The 22417-nt window shown below is 44.6% G+C and overlaps 1 protein-coding gene across 1 annotated transcript in view; it reads right to left on the bottom strand.

Moving 5' to 3' along the window:
- Window positions 1–22417, bottom strand: part of cacna1ia (calcium voltage-gated channel subunit alpha1 Ia) — a 136377-nt gene that overhangs the window by 37330 nt on the left and 76630 nt on the right. Inside the window, exons 8-17 of the mRNA XM_071519866.1 lie at window positions 16217–16550; window positions 15057–15442; window positions 10566–10717; window positions 9596–9781; window positions 7645–7762; window positions 7294–7449; window positions 5421–5511; window positions 3270–3424; window positions 1788–2510; window positions 901–1001 (exon numbers count right to left, since the gene is read on the bottom strand). Of these exons, the coding sequence (XP_071375967.1) occupies window positions 901–1001; window positions 1788–2510; window positions 3270–3424; window positions 5421–5511; window positions 7294–7449; window positions 7645–7762; window positions 9596–9781; window positions 10566–10717; window positions 15057–15442; window positions 16217–16550 (2402 nt within the window). The remainder of the gene's footprint in view (window positions 1–900; window positions 1002–1787; window positions 2511–3269; window positions 3425–5420; window positions 5512–7293; window positions 7450–7644; window positions 7763–9595; window positions 9782–10565; window positions 10718–15056; window positions 15443–16216; window positions 16551–22417) is intronic.

The raw sequence follows: 22417 nt of genomic DNA, 5'->3' as shown, positions 1-22417 counted from the left end.
GAGAGAGAGAGAGAGAGAAGAGAAGAGAGAGAGAGAGAGAGAGAGAGAGAGGGGACATACTAAATATCCATTTCAAAACTTAACTCTGTGTACTGCCAAAAAGCAATTAAATATCTTCACTGCAGCGTTCACCGGATAAGATGAAACGAAGCAGAATGAAAGGCTATTGTCAGATTTCAAATAGGAAGGGTCCATTTGTTGAAAATGATTGTGCACAGTGGCAGACCTTTCAGTGTTTTTCATTTAAAATATACTCCTCTGTGCTTTTTCAAAAGCTTCCTCTGTACATTTTAATACAACAACATAACATCATGAGCAGTACTAAACTTAATGTATCACCTGTGGTATTAAATCCCCCCCCCCCCCCTAAAGCCTATTTCTTGCTGACAAACAGCAGGGGAAGAGGGTAGAAAATATCCCTTTGTTATCTGCAAGGTGGCGATCGATACTCTAATCTAGCCCTTCTCTCTGTGAAAACCTGGCAACCCGTCCCTCCTATTGATGAGGTGGGGAGCAGAATCTGGCAACCCATCCTTGATATTGATTTGGTGAGTGGCCGGGGCTATATACGTCCTGCGGCCAGCCGATAAGGTTTGGCGGGACAGTGGAAGGGAGTCTATTGGAGACCGTGGGGTGACTCTATAACTACTGGGTGGGAGAGAGTGTGAGCGTAATTATGTGCAAAACACATCGGCATATACGCATGGCTTTGTATATAACAACACATGTTGAATGAACTCTCACCCACAAATAATTGGACACACAAATCGCCAGCATGGGCCAGATTGCGCCGACGCACCGCTGACACGCGCTCATCAAACGCAGAATGTACCAAAACAACACACAAGGAGCTGAAGAAGGAAAAAATAAGGAGCGGAGCGAGGGATGATGGTGACTCACTTGTTCCGTGGGGAGAATAGGAAGACAGACCAGTCCTCTCTGGTCTCACACCAGTCTGGTCTGTACACCTCTAACATCTTCTGGATACGGAAACACAAGCTCTGGATGGAGGGAGAGCATACACACACACACACACAGACACAGAAATGACAGAAATGGTTATTCTTTTCAAGATATCCTCAAGGAATGTTTCCTGAATAATGTTGAACAGAAATTACACATACACACAAACACATAATTGCACACACACACACACACACACACACCTTACACAAAATGCTCATGTAGTATGCACACAAAAAATACACACAGAGACACAGAAACTCCCTATTTAAAATGCCTATTTAAATTATTTACAAAAGTGTCAGAGCATCTTCCAACATTACCATCTGTCTCTCTCTCTCCCCCGCTATCTAAATAGTCCTTTCTAATTAACCTTGTTTCGTTCCTACACAGACTTGTTTACAATGAAAACAATGAGAGTCCCATGGGGCCTGGGTGATAGGGAGTGCAGGCTTTGTACAAAGTACTTGAAAATCCTACACAAGAGAGTAGGAGATTACTGTATGTGTAAAATCTTGTACTTAAACACAAAAGCTAATGGTTCGGTTATAGAGGTATCACACGGCTGGATTGTGTTTTTTTTTTCTTTTCAGATGCAGTAGCATAACATCTTAAGGATGCTTATCTGATGCTTATCTGTATCTGTGGGGTTGGATTGTGTATTATTATAGGAAAGTGACATGGCTTCATTACCACACTTTCAAAACTGTGACACAATCAGAGTCTTTTGCTCATTCATTCACTTGCGAGCACATTCACACAGACTCACTCCACCACTCACCTTCCCTCTCCCTCCCTCCCACACATACATAACGTCAACTCACATAGTCGATTTCATCATCCAGGTCCTCCCGGTCCTTGCTGCGTGTGTTGACCTGGGGGAAGACTTCGGCCAGCAGCTGGCTCTGGGGGTGCGCCCCTCCAGCCTGCCCAGCCTGGTGTCTCAGCGGGGGCTGGAGGAGCTGTGACAGAGGGGTCTTCCCATTACAGTCCTGGTGCACCCCCCCCAACCCTCCCAGACCGCCCGGCCCACCACCGCCACCTCCGCCGGAGAAGCTCTTCTTCCTGGGCTGAGCGTGGAGCGTCAAGGGGAGCAGCGGGTGGTGCGGTGGCGGCAGAGGGTGCGGGGGTCCCGGGACCTGCAGCAGGTGTGGCAGCTCCAGTGACAGAGCCCTTCGGTCCCGCCTGGGCACGAAATGGCCCGGGATCATAGGATGGGGGAGGTGGAGAGGGTGGGGGGCGATGGGAGGAGGCGAGAGGAGGGACTCCTCCTCGTCTGGGTGGACGTGGTGGAGGTGATGGTGCGGGGACGAGGAGGCGCGGGGGCCCCGGATACGAAGGCTGCCCCCGACCACCCCGCCCAGAGCCCCCAGGCCGTAGCCATAGGGTCTTGCGGAGGTGGGGGTGAGGGTTGGGGTGGAGGTGGGGGAGGAGGAGGAGCAGGGGCGGCCTCCTCCCAGGCTGTTCCAGCTGGAGCGACGGGCCCACAGGGCCTGAGGATGGGGGGGCAGCGGACGGTTCCAGTTGTGGTAACCCCGGCCCGGATACTGACAGAGAGAGAAAGAGAGGGGAGGGGAGGAAATGTCTTTTAACAGGCAAAATATTTTCCTACAGAATTCCTCACTGTCACGGTGAAGAAAGTGAAACATGAAGAAGAAAATGGAGAACAAAGGACCAAGCCAAAAACAGTATTGATGCCAAGTTCTCTTTGATCAACTGACAACATTTCTTCCATCTACTGTAATTCTGAGCTATGCTGAGGAAGTCTGAAATGCAGAAACAAAAAGAAAGAAAGAACTGATCCAGTGCCTGTGTCCTCATGAGACTCTTAAGACTTTATTCTGATCCATTCAGGACCAACTCCCCCACAAATTTCATAATAATGAAATAAAGTATTTTCATAACACCAATGTATATAATAATATAGTACTTACTATCACATTACACTACAATACTCTTATTGAGCAGTCCATGACTTAATACATTCTTAGTCAAATAACAATCATAGGATTTTATCAGCTAATCCATTAGTCTGTTCAATTGGAAAAAAAAATGTTTTACACATTATTGTCCTTCTGTAAATCAACAAGACAAGGCAAAACATCAAAGGCTAATGTGTAGTTGTGAATACTGAGGCATGTGCTTACCATTTTCTAAGCAATGACCCAGAGATAAAAAAAAAAAAAAGTCATTTGAAGCAATAAATCAATTTGTCAGTCAACATAATGACCAATCAGTTGACCAAGGACTAAAAAAGGTCAACTGCACATCCTCCAGCCTCGCTCGTTGTGACCTCTTCCACTCACCACAGCCCTCTGCTCCAGGTTGGCCCTGCCGAGGGAGATGACACTGCTCTTCCTGGAGCCCAGGGCAAAGGTCAACCTCTCTCCTGGGTACAGACCAGCAGGCATTGGGGACAAGTCCAGGTGTCCGTTAGGGGTCAGAGTGCAGATCTTAGGGTCTGTGGGAAAGAGACAAGGGGGACAAACATGTGGGAAGGAAGGATGGAAGGAAGTAAAGGAAGAAAGGAAGGAAAGAAGAAAGGAAGGAGGTAGGGACAAGGGGAAAGTAGAAGGGTAGGAGGTAGAAGGGAACAGAGGGGAGGTGGGGGGGTTAGTTTAGAGGAAGGAAGGAATAGAGGAAGGAAAGAAGGAAGGAAGGAAATGCAGAGTGAAAGAGTGAGGGAGGGATGGAAGGAACAAAGGAGCAAAGAATGGAAGAAATAGAGGAAGGAAATAAAGAAGTAAGGAAACAAGGAGGGAGGGAGCAAGCAAAGGAAGGAAGAAAAGAAAGAACAAAGGAAGGATGGAAGGGTGGGGGGGAGAAGGAAGGAGTGAGGGAAGAAGGGAAGCATTGATGATCGAAAAATCAATGGAAAGAGCGAGGGGCAGAAAGAAAGAAAGAGCAGAAAAGGAGAGAGAGACAATGGAATTAGAGGGGCAGAGAGGAGAGAAACAGAAAACACAGAAGGAAGAAGGATTTATTAGTATCATGAAAATATGTAACGGCATTTCTTCTGCGTTTGAAAAATGAGCGCATTAAACAAACCCTTCCCCTCTTCCCTCCCTCCTCCTCTGCTGCTGACATGTAAACACAACTCGGTGCTCTCCATCATCGCTCTGTACAGCCGACAAAGAAGAGAGGCAGGCAGAGGTTTCATTTACACCAAATCTCCTCACAGCAGCCAGCCAGGAGCCGAAGTCATAAAAGAGAAAGAGAGGAATATCTGCTGGCGGTTTGTCCATTCTCAAACGTATCTTTTGGGTTGAATAGGCTTCGAGGAACATTAATATGCCAAATGTGGTATTTTATGTACATTGACATTCAAAGGGCACATTTGGGCCTAGGAAAACTGCGATCAGACATTATCGGAGGCCTCTCTAATGTGTTGCAAAATTCTGGGCTACAGCTAGCATCATGCTTTGGTTGGTTTTTAGTAAGTCTACTTTTGTTATGCCTACAGGGAGAGGAAAGGAGGGGAGTGGAGGGAGGGAGAGAGAAGTGGCATTCAGCATACATTATTTAGAGTTTGTGCAGCTTACATTTCAGACTAGAGAAAAGATGATGCTTAGTGATGTTTGTTGTGGAAATCAGAGGGCAGGCAAAGTTTTTGCTGTCTGGGGCACCAGCTGATGGCTCCATGGAGTGCTGACCTCTTGATAGGGCTTTGATTCATAGAGCAATTTAGAACTTTGATAAGACTACTATCAGACACATGCAGACATCTGAAGGTAATCAATGCCCCTCTAGCCAATCAGAATCGAGGATTTATCCAGGCCATCGTCTAAGAAAACAGTTATTTCCCTTTAGTATAACATTTAGAGCATTTCAGCATTTATGTTCTCAAACGAGTTCCCAAGCCATCAACACAACATTGGCAGCCCTGCTAGTCAGTAGTGATGTCAGATGCTAACTTTCCACTCCTGGTTGTCTTAAAGTCATATCACGAACATATATACCAAGTAAAATGGGTCAACAAAGATATTACTCTCTTCTGTATTTTGGGATCACTCTTTCAAGACACAATTTTGCATGTTTTGCAGTCCTTTGAGTCAGGAAAAAAGCTGGATTCCTGGTATTAATTACATATTCAAGGGGTCAAATGACACTGGGTCAAGATATTAACGAATGGTAAAAGGAGCAAAGTGAAATGTTGCTTTGTTTCAAATCATCGTTGAAAACACATCTTACCTGAGCTTGCTTAGCTTAAAGTACACTCTTTTGTTTGAGGGGAGGAAGGTTGTGTAGTAATTCTAAATAGTCATAACAGTCAATTATCAATTATTTGGATAGCTTCATACACAGCTTACACCATATTGCATATTTCTGTGCAACTTCCACCCATATTTGGAGGTGAAACAGTCATAAAAACTTAAGAGGTGAGAGAAATGAAGCAAAAAAAAAAAAAGGCACAGCAGCTTTCAATGTGCTGTAAGGCCCCTGGGGGCGTTTGGTACCTGAGAGATGGAGAGAGTCTTTCTGCTTGTCACTCTCCTCAAAATTACAGGAAGACCTGTCATCGTCCGAGTAAGACCGGTTTGCATCCCCCTACATCAGGGACACCAGGAGAGAGAGAGAGAGAGAGAGAGAGAGAGAGCGAGAGAGAGAGGGAGAGAGAGAGAGAGAGAGAGAGAGAGAGAGAGAGAGAGAGAGGGAGACAGAGAGAGAGAGAGAGAGAGAGAGAGAGAGGGAGAGAGAGAGAGAGAGAGAGAGAGAGAATAAAAAAGTGTAAAAAGAATGATCTAGTAGCATGAAACAGCCACAAGCAAATTTAAATAGGAACTGTCAATCTCTTGTCCTGTGCTCATTACCCAACTATCTAAGGGGCTATTTTCTCCCAAGATCGCCTAGTTTACTTTCACCCAAGTCTGCCCCAGCTCTAAAACGAAAAAGTGTGATGTTCAATTGTTCCCTAAGAAGAAAGGTAGTGTCACAGTGTTACTGTTGGGGAAAAATCGTCTCATATTTGTTCCACCCATTTAAGGCAGCCATTTTCCTCGAGTTGTAGGAGTACATTTCATTTCATGGGTATTTTCTGTGAGAAGCTTTTTATTAAAATGCATCCAACAGGGATCGGTATGTACATGTTTTTTTCATTCTCTTTCAGTATCTCAATAATAGGGGCATGCTGAGATCCTACTATTTGTATTTGTATCTTTATTTGTTCAACTAACCAAATTAGCATTAGTATCTGTATTCAGATGAAAACAGAAGTGGGTGGTTTTTTTTTTTTTTGTGTAATCATTGTCATTGTCATTGTCACTATTATAGATTTAGATATTGAGGTACGTGCACGGAGCTGCTTTTTAAAACTGCATTTACTCTGCATATTCTGGTATAAATGAAAATGAAGAAAACTCAAAGGCTTGCCTGCGAGGAATAGCCTATATCTTTGGCTACTGTGCTCCTACTCAAATTTCTAAGTCTAAGTAGTAATTTGTGAAGACAAGCTGCTGAACATAAGTATTCTGGAGTGATGGGGAAACACAACATCCCTGCTGTAATGAACAGACGCTCAGCGGACAGGGACTCTTAATCCACTCCCTTGCAAAGTCTATCAGCAGAGGAGCAGACCTGCCAACAAAAGCAAAAAACTGGCCTCACTAATGCTAAATAAGTAATCAAAATAATTTAACTATTCCCGTAGCAAACAAAAAGCATACAAACAAGTAACTCTCTTTTTCTTACTCTACTGCAGCTCCACGTGTGACAGACTGAACACAAACACACTCTACCCCCTTCTCTTCTGAGTTCAATGAGAAAACACAGTCATGTTGTTTTCAATTAAATATGTTTTCTCCACAGCTATAGGAATACTATTGAATATATATATATATATATATTAAATAATACTGAAAAACTGTCTAAAATGTATTATTTGTGCTTTGCTGAATATGGCATTAGGGTTTAAACAGATTATTTATTAGAATTACCAAGATTAATTGTTACTATTTCTGAAACAGAAAGCATGTTGGAGATTGATTGGAAAGATGGAAGAGAGAGAGGAGATAAGAGGAGATGCCTGACAAGGGTCAGACTCAAACCTCATTATTATCACCGTTGTTGGGCAAATCCATGTAGCTGTATTTATTTATTTATTTATTTTTTCAGGAATGAAGAAAAGCATATTCTCATTGATGCCCATTAATTTTTGTTTCAAAGCCCCAAGGGTAAACTAACTCAACATATGAATGCACTTCAATTAAAGTAAGAATATTAAAAGCATCTAAATGTGTCAAATATGTCAAGACTCCGTCAGTGTTATTATCAGGTTGTAGCAAAAAATGATAAGCTAAGCGCCTACTGCCAAGATGGCTATCCATGTCTCACCTCAGCTTGGAAACCCTCAACCAAGATGGCAACCAGTAGGTTGAAGAGCACATAGTTGCCAAAAGTCATGAGAGCTACAAAGTAGAGAGCAGCACAGGGCGTGGTGGAGGCCATGCCGTTGTACAGCACCATGTTCCAGTCCTCCTGGGTCAGAATCTATAGCAAATATACAGAGAATGGACACCAGTATGCACGCACACACACACACACACACACACACACACACACACACACACACAAAAAACATACATGCACACGCACACACATTTAGATCAGGAAAGGGGCTTGAAGAAAGAGTTTATGTTAAAGCCTGTGTGTGTGTGTGTGTGTGTGTGATGAAACTCTCCCTACCTGGAAGACAGTGACGATGGCCCAGAGCAGAGAGTCAAAGTTCTTCCTGTCAGGCACCGTGTCTCCTGCCTCTGTCTTCAGACTGAACTTACAACCAAAGATATGCATCCCCAGGATACTGCAACACACACAGGGTTTCTTCCAGTGAAAGATGAATCATGACACACACTCTATGCAGAATGCACAGTATAATTACGCTGTCGAATGGGAATCTTGTATATCTCATAAAACGTCAACATTTCAGGAATTTAAAAAAAACTGCTGATTTCCCCTAAGGTAATACACAATGAGTTTTTGACTGTGTTTCATCGGCTCTACAGTTATGAAACCTACAGAGCACATAAAGGATCATGTTAACGTTCAAAGGACAATAGCAGAATTAGTCAGATTTAAAAAGAAGAGGGACACACATACATGCACACGCACACATACACACACACATAGAATATACAGATCCATCACAATCTTCCATTTCTGTTTCATTCTCTGCCTTTCTTACCAGCTCTCTTCCTCTCTCTCTCCTGTTTCCCTCCCTCCCTCTTTCTGTCTTTTACCTACACCCACATCTGTTCGCGGTCTTCACATTCGTTTCCATTCTCATTCATCACCGCTTTCTGTGGAACAATCACGGGGGAGATTTCAAAAGTTGAAGTGTTAGCCGAGTGGCGCTGGGCGTTAGCTGCCTGCTAAGCGCTAAAAGCTACAGTGGGAAGATGGATAGAGTGAGCGCTACTTGCTCCAGCTAGCGTTAGCTGGCTCCAAGCGCCGGCTCTGATGCCATCTGTCTTGGTGCACTTATGCTTGATTGTTGTGCTGCAGGGATAGAGACGCTGGTTTGGCAGGCGCACACACACACACACAAACACACACACACACACACACACACACACACACAAACACATGTAGTTTGCAGACACACACAAACACATAATTGCAGAGGTACACATAAGCACAAAAGCACACAAAAGAGATAAACTTATCAAACAACCCCATCGCCCAACACACACACACACACACACACACACACCCCACTGCAGAAGGCACTGAGGACAGCTCCTTGATATTGCTCTGCTCTCTATCAGTCTCACCTCACCATTTATTGGCCTGTCACTCATACTGGGGCCTTTTGCTACTAGGGAGTAGCCAGTCTATCAGTCTAACTCTCCCTCCTCCACTCTTTCACACACACACACACACACACACACACACACACACACACACAAAAACACACAGGCAGACCCAGGGTAACAGCATTATGCCGTCTTACAACTCATCACACCCATCATATAAAAATGATTGCACTTGCAACAATTACCCTAAATTATTCAAATCATAATAATTCTGTTAATACCATCTTCATTTTGGTTTATCGCCCACGGAGGTGGAATTGGAGAGAGAAGAGAGCGAGGGGGTGAGGGGGGGGGTGCCGCATTTCACCACCACATTTAATGTAAATCCATTCATAAGTCTTTGAGATATCCTGCTGACAGACAGACGAACAAGCTGACTAACGAAAGCATAACCTCCTTGGTGCAGGTAATAATGACAAGATTTAAATGGCGGGGGAGGAGGCACAGGTTTCAAAAGCCTTGACACAGCTGAGACATGGTCTGGGCAAAGGGGGGTGCAACAACAATAACTGGAAGGTGGTCCTATTATTTTGCACCATCGGTATTCAGGCCTCAGGCTATGGGTGCATGCATCAAGCCCAATGAGTATTTTTTATCTTAATCTGCTGACATTCTACCAAGGATTTTTGGGGGTTGCTTTCAAAGGTTTGGAGTGGCAACAAAACAACTTCCCCTTCTCCCCCTCTCTCTCTCTCTCTCTCCCCCTCTCTCTCGCTCTATCTTCTATCTCTTTCTCTCCCTTACTCTACAAACTGTTTCCTACTGCCCCCCCCCCTCCACACACACACAGACACACACATACCCGTCCCTCCATCTGTTACCTGAAGATGAAGATGAAGAGCATGAGAAGCATGCAGAAGGTGGCCACGTTGTCCATGGTCTTCATCAGCACCACCAGCTGCCTCCTCAGCGCGGGCATGAACCTCACCAGCTTAATGACCCGCAGCAGCCTGAAGGTCCTCAGCACCGACAGGCCGCCGTCCGCCTGGCCGATGATCTCACACACACTGGGGCATGTGTGAGTGAGAGAGAGAGAGAGAGAGAGAGAGAGAGAGAGAGAGTGTTGGAAGTTGAGAGATGTGGAGAAATTGTGAGGAAAAAGTTGAAATTGCGAGAGAGAAAAACATATTTTGTTATCATTGACAGACGTGTGGAGAGAGTAAGATCAAAAATAAACAGGGATCAAGAGAAAGAGGGGAAGGCAAGATAAGGGAAGAGTAGATAAGCGGATAAATCACTCTTTTAGGCTAAACAGAAAACGCTCCCAGGCTGATGCTCATTTTCAAGATATAGAAACCTGACCCTTCGACCACACACAGTCCATACTGCCGCGTGATGAGGAATACTGCTGCATTTTAGATTATGTTCTCCCTATGCCGTTAGACAGTTTGATCTATATTAATCAACCTTCCCCACACACAAGGAGGAAGAGTTTTTCCCTTCGCCTAATCTCATGCTATCACACCAACGCAAAGCTCCATGGAGAATACACAAGAGAGATGGAAATGCTGATTGTAAAAGTATTTTCTGGGGATAAGAGTACATCTTCTGGTTTTAACACTGATTGTTATGAAGCTCATTTGGATGTGAACACTGCCTGCTTGCACAAAGGCAATCTCTCATTCCTCTCAGGCTCTGGGTTTTCTGCTTTCTGCCTTTGGGAGAGACTTAGTTATGTTCACAAACAGTCCTAGACCATATGAATTTTATGAATCCCTCTCAAATTGAGGGATACTTACTTACTTACCGACTAACTACCTAACCAGTAAACCCTATTGTGTGCGTGCAGACCTGATGATGACGATGATGCCGTCAAAGATGTTATAGGGGTTCCTCAGGTAGTCGAAGAAGCCAAAGGCAGTCAATTTGAGGATCATCTCCAGGGTGAACATGCTGGTGAAGACGATGTTACAGATCTCCAACACGTTGGTCAGCTCTTCAGGCTGGGTGGAGAGAGAGAGAGAGCGAGAGAGAGACAGATAGAGAGAGAGAGAGAGAGAGAATGAAAGCAAATAAGATCAGGAAGTGAGCAGAGACAGAGTGGCAGAGAGAGGTGGGGAAAGGATAAAGATGGGTTGAAAGCGCGGGGAATGGAGGAATAAATTGAATAAAAGATAAAAGGAGAGAGAAATTGAGAGGGAAATGAACGAGCGATAGAAAGAGAGAGATAGACAGGTACAGACAAAGAGAAGAGATAAAAACGAGAAAATGGTTGGTATTACACCCGCTGCTTTGCAATCATAGCTGCTGCAACAAAAGATGAGAGGGCCGCCACCGAGCAAACATCGTACACGCATCACGTTTCTCCGCCTTTATTGAAAAGGCTGTCACCCAAACTGTCAGTCACTTGAAGAGAGGATTCTCCTCCACCTGGCAAATAAAATCAAGATGCATATCCTATCTTTGATGGGCAAAGGTCCGAGAAAATGGAAATACATTGAGATTGAAGACACAGGAAAACAAATCGGGGCCTTTTTTTTTTTTAGCTCAGCTGTGCATGTGGAATTGTGAGGGAAAACTTGGGGCACATGATGTCAACGCCTAAGAACAGGCCTGTTAGAGAGATGGAGTGGTGGGATGGAGGGATGAAGAGAAGGAGAAAACGAGAGAGGGAGGGGAGAAAGTGTACAATGTGTGTGTGTGTGTGTGTGTGTGTGTGTATAGTGGATGGTCTCATATACTGGCTGAAAAGGAGAGCATGTTATCTGGAATTGGTAAAAGAAACAAATAAACAATTTGCACTCACAGAGACACACACACGCCTGCTAAAGCCAATGGGTCCACAATTTATTTCCATCTGTATTTGTGTGTATGTGCACACTTGCTTTTGTCAACATCCTTTTTTTGTGTGTGTGTGTGTGTGTGTGTGTGTGTGTGTGCACATGTGAGTGAGTGTGTGTTATGCGCACGATATGGATCAGATGCTTTCTCTGATACCCCCTGTGAATTTCAGTTTCAAAGCCAGCAGAGAAATAGCCAGATAGCCCTGCCAAAGTTAGCAAACCATGTCAGAGAAAAACACGCTCTCCCCCCTCCCCTCCCCTAATCCGCTTTTTCTCCCGCTCTCTCTACCTCTCCTTCTCTCGCCATCTCTCTCCATCCCTTTTTCTTTCTCTTTCTGTGTCTCATTATCAGGCGGGCCCATCTCCCCGATCAATATCCTCCCATTGATCAGTGGAGGGAGAAGGAGAAAGGACAGAGGGAAAAGGAGGAGAGAGAAGGATGATTCTCTGGGAGCAGAAGATGATACAGGGTTGAGGGGATGGAGTGATGAAGGAGTGAAGGTATGCAGAGGAGATGAGTGGATGAGGGTTGAATGCGAGAGGAGAGGAGAGGAGACAATGTGAGAGGGGAAGGGCGGAAGGTAAAGAAGGGGAGAATACTTGAGGACAGGTGAGGAAGACAATGAATGATGAAAGAAGGAAGGAAGGAATGATGAGAAAGAATGAATGATGAAAAAAGGAAGCGAAGGATAGGTTAAGGAAATCAGATAGAGAAGAAGAGATGTAGTGAACATTAAGGAATTTACCGAAAAATGCACGCGCACGCACACACACACACACACACACACACACACACACACACACACAGGCAAGGTTGTCCAATGACTACATTCATCCCTTAGCAGTTAACCCTAACCTTGGCCCTTAACCCTTAACTTTAACCCTGACTCTAACCCTAACCCTAAACCTACCTATAACTTTAAAATGGCCCTTTTCCAAATTGAACACCAGTCAAAAGAATCTCTACTTAACATCCAGAACTCTTACTGGTCCTCACAAGTACAGTAATGTAAGTACAAACAGAAGATATGTTATGAGATTCACTGCTATTGACAGAACCATCAGTGGCGTCGACACCACAGTTTAACTCAGACAAAATACCCTCCTTCCTCCCTCTCCTTGCTTTCTCTCCCCTCCCTACTCTTCTTTTTCCCGCTCTACTTGCCCCATGAATTCCTTATCTTCCTTCTTCCACTCTTTCCCTCCCTTTCTTACCATGTTTCTCTTCTATGTCTCTGCACTTCTGTTCTCCCACATCCCCCTCTTACTTTGCACCTCTCCCCCCCTCCCATCTCCTGCATATTATTCCATCTCTCCCCCATCTTTCATTTCCTCCCATACAAATGCCCTCTCCCTGTTTCCCTCTTGACATGTGCCTTCAGTCAGTCAGTGTGTGAATGTTGCTTGAATATGAATGAATGAGCTACAACTCCCTGAATTCCAATGCGCCAAATTTTCTCCCACACACAGATATCCACACACATGCACAGATACATTCACGCGCATACATAATATGAATGCAAATGGGCCGCCGGTCTTCAATCTCGCTGACACACGCTACCCATTGATGAATGAGTCAGTGATAATTTCAACACAGACATGAATAAAATCTACGATCAAAGACACGGTCGAACACAGCAAGGTCATAACTGCGATATGAATTTTATTCAAAACTACACACATTTGACGTGATTCCCTCAAGCAGATTATGGTGCAAGCAAGCCAGCCTGTGGTTAGTCAGTTCACTTTGGGAAGAAGCACGTAGGCTACCGAGTTCCTGATTTAGAACAAAAAGGTAAGACTTTTCTACCGCAGAGCAAAAACACACACAAAGTCTTGTATCGCCGCCTCTGTGTGTCGCCCTGTGGAAGCTGTGGAGGGAGAGAGAGAGAGACATACACACACACACACACACACACACACACACACACACAAAAGACAGACAGACAGACAGATAGTGTCTGCCTGTGTGTGTGCATGCACATGTGCGTGTGTGGGTTTCTGCATGCAGGCATACTTGGAAACACACACACACACTCACACACTTACACACACAAGTATACAGGGAATTGCGCTGAAAACTGCTGTGTAACTGGCGTCTGCCTCTCTCTTCCCCTCGCACTGCTTCTCTCGCTCGTCTCCTCCTCCTCCCCCCTCTCCTCTCCCCCACAACCCTCGTTTATTTTTAGAGTCTTCAGAGATGAGAGAAAGCAACTCCTCTGTACGCTGTCAAAGAGTGAGTGGGTGGATGAGAGAGAGGGAGAGAGAATTGGGGAGAGAGAGGGTGAAAGGGAGGGAGGTGAGGGAGTTGGAGAGTGGATGAGACGCTCGGGGTAAGAGGTGGGAAGGACAGAAAGAAGGAAAGAAGGAAGGAAGGAAGGAACAAAGTCATGAACAAAATGAAGGAAGGAACGAACAAAAGAAGGGTGCATAGAGGGATTTGTGGAGAATAGGAGAGGAGAGTTGTGAAAGTAAAATTAGCTGGGGGGGAGAGGGAGGTGCCCCTTCATATCTGAGGAAGGTACAGCCGAAGGAATTAGGTAGAGAGAGAAAAGAATGAGACGAGAGAAAAATGAAGTAAGGAGGAGGAAGCTGTTTTATGTAACAGTGTGTGTGTGTGTGTGTGTGTGTGTACGGATGTATATGTGCATGCTCGCACAGTTAAATGGATGTGCCTATGTGCCTATGTGTGTGTGTGTGTGTGTGTGTGTGTGTGTGTGCACGCATGCGTGAGAGCACTTGGCAGACTTCTCCCGCTCTCCCTCTCAGACACCTGCCTTCCTCTCCGTCTCTGAGGAGCCTGGCCAATGTTAACAGCCAGCTCGGTTTTGTCTACCGCTAGGTTAAATGTTTACACCACTGTCAGAAAACCGCATGGCTGCGATGCTCCACTCCCACACTCATCCCTCTGAATCAATGTCATTTGTTATTATAATGTTTCTTGCTGTGATCCTCTATCAGCAGTGATAGTGATGATTTGTGTGAGTGAGAGGGAAGCATGGGAGCTGATTGTGCTAAAAAAAAAGGTATTGAGACTGTGTCAGCCTAAGGAGTAAAGACGTTATGACAACGGCAAGGCAAGGTGTGTTCCTTCCCCTAAGGCAAGAAACAGTGTATTCATAGTATTCCATAGCATTCACCATCTTGGTAACCAAATTAAACAACACACTGCCAACGGCTGATCCATATAATTATATGCCATATTGGTAGAAAATGTATGCAACTCAGAGAATGCTGTGGATGGATATTATTTTTAGAAAGTGACTTGATAGAGTGTGTCCCAGCCTGCCAGGCACAACTCCCTTATGTCCCAATTATCTGAAGGTCTATCACTCAAGTGGATTTAGTAGATAAAATCAATGAGGGGTCATGGCTTTCCCCTGGATTCACCTGGTTAGGAAGCTATCACTGAAAGTGTAATGCAAATAACACAAGTTGTGGAGTCAGTAACAATGCTTGTGGTACTTTTGAAGTGTCAGCTTTGGCAGTAACATCTCACCTGGTTGTGGTGCTCGATGCCCATACTGATGGTGTTGATGAGAATAGCGATCATAATGCCCCTGCTGAAGTACTTGCTCTCCACAATGCCCCAAAGTTTCCTCCTCATCTCCTTCCAAACGTCCGTACAGTGTCCAAAGCACGTCCTCCTCCTCTTCCTCTCCCCGTCTCCCCTCTCCTCCAGGTGGTTCTCCTCCTTGTCCGTCTCCTTCACCGCCTCCTCCTCCTCCCCCTCCCCGTTGGCCGAGTCTCCCACAGCTCCCGCCCCTTCTTTGAGCGACAGCGCACACAGAGGGCAGTCCTCAGAGTTTTGAGTGACAGACAGAGTGATGGAGTTGGCCAGTGGCTGAGAGCTATGTTCTTGCTTGCTTTGGTGTGGACAGTGGTCTGACAGAGAGAGAGAGAGAGAGAGAGAGAGAGAAAGAGATGGAGAGAAACTGTGAGACAACTGTTGCTCATAAATTTAGATGCCGTCATGCCGTGCAGAATCTAATATAAGAGGTATGGAAGTATCTACAGGTTGTTGTTCCAGCCTGCCACTCATCACACCTTATTCATTTAGTTTAAATTTTGTTTAGTTTATTTGCAAAGTAATAAAACATAGAGGCAAAGTGGGAAAAATATCATAATAAAATAGAAAGACGAACCATCACAGAAAGATGAGAAACAAGCTGTGCAGGTGAGATACAATTACAACCCTATTATCTCAAAACAAACAAAAGAAATAAAAAGTATAAAATACAAGCAATAAAAAAAGTCAAAAAGACAATTCAAATGACCACAGAACCCAACGTGGTTTGAATAGTAGAACAAGAATCATAAAAATGACAAGATAAATAAATTAAAATGCCCCTGAAAAACTGTTTTAGGATATGTATACATAGAAATCTCTTGAAATGTAATCAGATGTGCTATAGTGCATGGCTGAAGCATGACCTCACCAGAAGTAAGCGCAGTAAATCACGTTAAAATTGCACCCATAAAAAGACAATCGCCAATTCCCTTCCACCTTTTGTCCTCCAACCCAATTTACGGCAATACCATATTTTGTTTTGAGGTGCATTTCCAGTATCTTCCTAAAAAGCATCGGCTACACATCATGAGTATTATTTGCTACATGAGCAAATCAAGCGGTCCTCATGTTTTTGCCTTTCTACTCACGTCTCGGGTGCCTTGAATGATGCCGGTCTCCGTTCACATTCCCCCCTCCTCCTCCTCCTCGCCTGTTGCCCCTGCCTCCGCCAACCGGCGGGGGCTTGCCCCTCAGCGTGTAGTAGAGGGCGGCTGATCTCCTCTTGGCCTTGCGGAGGACGTGGCAGACCAGCTGGAAGATCTCCTCATAGCAGTCTCCCGGCTCCGCCATGCTGGCCAGGGTGGAGGAGGACAAGCACTGCGCCCTCTGCTCCTGCATCAGCTGGTGCTCCCGCTGCTTGGTCTCTGAGAACTGGGTGGCGATTACCACCAGGCACAGGTTGATCATGAAGAATGAACCAATCTGGACGGACACGGAACAATGAAACAGAAAGTTAGATCGTGTACGGACGTGGAACTTAGTGGCAGAATAAAGATGTACACAGAGTGAGATAACGTCAGTGCAGCTGATGGAAAATTATGCAGTGAGATACTGTGGGGAACGTGGGCCATGGGGTAGTGATGACAATCTGACAGATATCTAGCCTGAGGAAATAATTGTTCTGGGGAAGGAAGGGGAAAAAGAGCTAGAGCAGAAAGCAAGATTAAACAAACTCAACCAAAGAGGAGCTACACGATGAGGAAGAGGACAGTGAAGAAGCAACACTCTCAGTGTGATAGTGCTGCAGTATCTTATTGAAATAATTAGTCACCTATGGCTAAAGCAGATGTGGAATATTGTGATGTAAGCTAGTAAACACAGATTTGTTGTTTTCCGTCAGTGAGAAGCTAGCTCTCGCACTAGCTGATGCTAATAACGTGTGCCAATCCCCCTGTAGCAATGTTAGCACACATGCTAAAGGTCTCCGAGGGCCGGCTTCCCACCAGCCGAGGCTGATTGGAGCAGACAGATTGAGCCAACACATGCCCAAAGCACAGTTCAGAGTCTGGCTATCCTTCTCTTTCTCTTCATTTTACTCTCTCTGTCTCTGGCTCCCCTCAACTTTGCAACCCCTCCCTCCCCTGCTTTAACCCAGTCTCTCTCTTGACTTTCCTCACTCCCATGCAGCACATCACATCGCCTCTCTCCAAATCGCTCCGTCCCCACTCCGCCTCTCTTTGCCCATCGATATATCTCTCTCAGTTTTTCGCAGCGATCACAAAAGAGCTCCGGTCTTTTGTTTTTCTTCTTCTGGGTCAAAGTGAACAAAGGGATGAGAGAGTTGGAGAGAGAGGAGAGAGAGCGCATTGTGAGTGTGTACCCCCTGGCTGACCCTTTTAGTGGTGGTAATAGGAATTGTTATGGGACTGCTGAAATGGCTATTGGACTCCTGAGAGCTGGTTACGGAACAATGATTAGATCAATAAAGCCTAATGCTGAACAATTCAAAAAGCAGACTGCTGGATTGAAAGAGCGGCTTGTGGTACAGTGTCGGTTTTGTTCTTTATTTACAAATGTGAACATGTATCGCTTTTTGTCCTTGGCCATATCTCTCAGGCAGACACACAAACACACACACACACACACACACACACACACATACACATGCAAAAGCAAAAGCCGAAAAACATTAAGAGTGGGCACACCAAATAAACAAGTACCACATACATATGCACAGATATAAAATCCAAATCCAAATCTACCCCTAACCCCCACATATAGACTTTCATCCATGTATATCCACAGTGATCAAAGACGGGCAAGGTGAGAGAGAGAGTGAGGAGACTGAGAAGAGAGATGGAGAAGAGAGAGACACCAGAGGGATTTATAGATAGAGAGAGGGAGATGAGAGAGAAGAGACAGGGGGAGGAGGGAGAGGAGAGAGGGAAGTGGAAAGAGGGAGGAGAGATGCCCATCTGTGGCCTGTGGGTCAAGGCAGGTCTGCAGGTGTGTGGAGCTTTGATTTCCCTCCAGCCTTGCATCTGTGTGTGTGTGTGTGTGTGTGTATTCTGCGATTCTGATCAGCAGGCAGCCTTGCGCATAATCAGCGAGGGCAGTCCAATATCACGGATTCAAATGATCACTGCATTATGCATGCATACACACACACAAACACACAAACACACACACGCAAACACACACGTAGACAAAAGCATGTAGACAAAAGCATGTGTGCTCACATATACACACGCACAAATAGAAATAAATTATGATGGCAGGCTTAGCTAGTGAACTGAATGTGTGCGTGTGTATGTGCTTGCATGCACCAGCTGTCACACACATGCATGCATGTACACACACAATCTCTCTCTCTCTCTCTCTCTCTCTCCCTCTCTCTCTCACACACACACACACACACATACACACATACATACACACATGCACACACACAGAGGCAGACGCACGCATCCTCTGCATCATTGCCCCCTTGGTAGCATTCATCTCCAACTCACTTTGTAATCCTTTCACTCACACACTTCAATGTGACACCAATATAGACACTTCTGTCTCAACTCAGCCTACACACTCAGCAGCAGGGGTGGACTGGCCATCTGGAGGAGCGGGAGTTTTCCCGGAGGGCCGGTCAAGTCCTACTGTAGACCGGCCTGCCGGCTCCATAGATGTGTGTGTGTGCGTGTGTGTGTGTGTGTGTGTGTGCGGAGACGGTTCATAAGTTCATCCCATCTCAAGAGTCCATCTTTCTCCTCCTGCCAACTTTACTTAGGTACACTCTACCTGTCATATGCTGATCTGACAGTGACAGACTGTTTGTGTTGTGCATAAATTTGTGGCCGAGTCGACTTAACAAATAAACATTATGCTGCCTTCAAGTTGCTGTCAGAAATATCAGAATTACGACTTGAGCACGCATAAACAATATAAACAAGGGGGTAAATATGACAGGGAAAGTCATGATTTTCTATGATCCACACAATGCCGCAATGTGACTATGTGATTTATGGGCAGGCAGAGAGCATGGAAATCTTGTCAAAAGCTGATGGTAAAAGTTCTTTATTATATTTTGAATTAAAATACATCAGCTCATGTATAAAATCTCAACTTCATTTTTAAGATTCTAAAAAAAATAGCCTATAATACTGTATTCTCTAATAACACTTTGTTCTACGCGTGTCAGCTGTGGCGGTCAAATTCCCAGAGACGTTTTTTTTTATCCCAGTTTGCCACTGATCAACAGTATATCAAGTATCAGGAAGATAGAGATGAGACATTGTGTTTGAAACTGTGGAGGTCAAACTTCTCTCTGTCTCCCAGTTTCTTACCCGAGAACTCACTTATAGGATCAACTGACAAGCTTTGATGTACAGTACACTGCCACTTAATAGCTAAACAAGAGAGAGAGCGAGAGAGAGAGAGGTGGGGAGAAGAGGGAGGGAAATACAGAGTAAGCAAAAGAGAAAAAGTGAAGGAGTACAAAAGAATAAGAGAGAGAGAGAGTCAAGGTGACCCTGACTTTACAGTATGTCTTGGTACAAAGCACAGGCTTGTCTGAACAACACCTTAGGGGCCCGTGTAAGTGCCTGACCGAAAACTTGTCACCGTGTCAGCAACACTTCCAAGGCATCCCTAAGGACCCTGACTACAAGTTGCCAAACAGACTGAAGCTTTGCAAGGAGGCTCAAATGGGCGGCACATTTGTGCCCATCAATCATTCATCACAGAGGGAGAAAGGTGTGACTTGTTATGGTGTTCTGCAAGCCAATGAGCTCTGGTTATCTAATTTACAGTAAATTAACTTTGTGTCTGCTTTGTCTGTCTATTTGTGGTACAGAAGCCAGAACTGACTTGGTTCAGCTTGGGTCAATGCTACTTCACTGATGTGAAAATCAGTTTACTGTTTCCGGAACCTAATCATAAAAATTGGAAGGAACATGAAATTTGACGTGGACCTAATCAATTCAGTTCAGTTCAATTCAACTTTATGTGCCTCCTGTTGGACATTACTGTGATGTCAGTAGTGTGTTGTAAATACGATCCGCATGACGTAACTTGTAACCAATGGAGAAGTAACATAAGCCAGACAGGTGATTACACTGCAGTTTGACCCACTGTCTATTATCCCTGGATGGGCACTGCCAGGAGGCGCTCGCATTACAAAGAAGGGCTTACAACAGTGGCCATGATGCCCACGATCACCTCAGCAAAATAGGGCCGATATGCTGTGACAGAAGTGGGCGGAAAAGAATAAGTTGTTTTTTTAGGCCAAGTCCTGCACTCTGTACAGGTTTTGTTCTCTCCCCAAGATGCATCATTTTGGAGATCTGACTTGCTCTTATATAAAATTTGAAAATATTAATATGCTATGGCCTCCTCGGGTCCATAAGTCATGAAAATACAGTGACTTGCGAATTCACAAAAGGATTGCGTGGCTTTTGCTGACGCTAAATCTGTGCAAATAAGACAAAAAGAAACCGTGTAATTCACAAAGCACTCGCAAAGGGTGAAATGCACCGCTAACTGCGCTGCCACGCAAATAGCGCCTCGGTGCTCTGTGCTATTTGCACGTATTTAAATTAGGTAATATGCATATATTTGGCGCAAAATTGTCCCCTTTCTATGCAAATGAGCAGTCCCATTCACAAAGATCGGCGCTAATTGCCACATGCAGAGTGAAATTAGAGTGAAATTATTAGCATCTTCAGAAAGTTGGTGGTAACTGAAGCTCATTTATAAGGGGTGTCACACCCAGACTTTCCAGTGATCATGGCAGCACTGATTGTAAGGAGAATATCACTTGTTGATTTAACTGAGAATTGAATTGAATTGACCTTGCAAATGTCTCTGCAACAATTCTACCTTTGTGTGACCTAAAAAATTAAATTGTCTGTAAATACAGTCTGTAGATAATATTTTGACATTATTGTAATTACTATAGAACTTTAACACAGATTGCTTCACAAACAAAAGCAAATAAATCAGTACAACCAAACAACCAATACAACTCAATTTCTCACTGAAAATATTTTCACTTATCTCACTAGTCAGTACAGTGGGCCTTATTTTGGCCTAAAGATTCAACATCATGGACAGCTCCGCTCAAACTCATTTATTTTGGGATGCAGTGAGATGCAATGACAAACTCGCCTGTGTCAATTCCCTCCTCCAGGCCAAGAACTTGTTTGTTGCACAATTTCTTCAATGCTGTTTAAAGGCTGTTCTTGAGGTGGACCTCCGCCCGTTTGTGAAGCTTGTGAGGCATTGAATGATATTTTCTCCTTTGTTCTCTGCTTCAAATCATGCCATCTTCTTTTGCAGTCGGAAGGTGTGCGTTTGGAAACACCAACAGCACTGACAGACTGGTTATTAAATCCCAAATATGGTTTCTCGCTGTCCCGGTTAAATTTCTTGCCTGAAGTTTTGAGGAATGCCTCTGCACCTCGTCCGTCTGGACTTGCACCTCGCGGTCTAAAAAATTGTCTCTTTCTCTCTGCCACTGTCCTGCCTACTGTGTTCTTGGTGCAAAGGCAACATTTATATTTTGCCACATTGATAATTGCAATCAGACGCAAAACAGGGGCAAATTGCACTCAGTTGCAACACGTTATGGGCGTGTTTGCACTGGCATATCATTAGCGCAATATCTTTTGTGAATCGGTTGCAAATGATATGCAATTCATGGTGCTATTTGCGGCCGCAATCCATTCTTTGTGAATTTGCCCCTGAGTCACTTATTTCCTTCCTTCAATTTCTTCCTTTACCATTCCTCAATGTCTCTCTCACTCTCCAGTTTTCTCCACCCATCCACTTCCTCCATCTCTGCACCATGCGTCATTTTCCTGTGTGAACCAGATCAGATGATCCACAGCTTGCCAATATTTCTCAGCCGTCGGCTGCATGCAGCTCTTGTTTATTCTATTCATAAAACATGGACACTCATAAAAGGAGACTGCTGCGGCACAACATAGCCTGTCACTTCTGTCTCCTCTCTCTCGTTCCCTATCTCTCATATAAACATAAACAAACACACAAACTCTTTCTTTCCTCTCATACTTTCTCACACTCCTTTTTTTCCCTCTCTATAACACACACCTTATTCTGTATCACTTATTGTCTTTTTTGGACAAACAGTCTTTCCTCTTTCAACTGCCCTTCTCTCTCTCTCTCTTCCCTTCCTCTCCTCCTCTCTCACCACCATGGATAAATTTACGTTACATCTCCTCGGACATTGATCCTAGACACTCCGTTCCCTCTATGCTCATATTGATTTTTACAAGTCTATTAACGTTGCAATCTGCCACTCAGGACATATCCTCATACAATCTATAGATGCC

This window comes from Centroberyx affinis, unplaced genomic scaffold (assembly GCF_046629955.1).
Source record: "Centroberyx affinis isolate AG114_WGS23_722 - 3 ecotype Tasmania unplaced genomic scaffold, CSIRO-AGI_Caff_v1 ptg000745l_1, whole genome shotgun sequence".
NCBI classification, from domain to species: domain Eukaryota; kingdom Metazoa; phylum Chordata; class Actinopteri; order Beryciformes; family Berycidae; genus Centroberyx; species Centroberyx affinis.
This window is presented reverse-complemented; position numbering and strand designations above follow the sequence as displayed.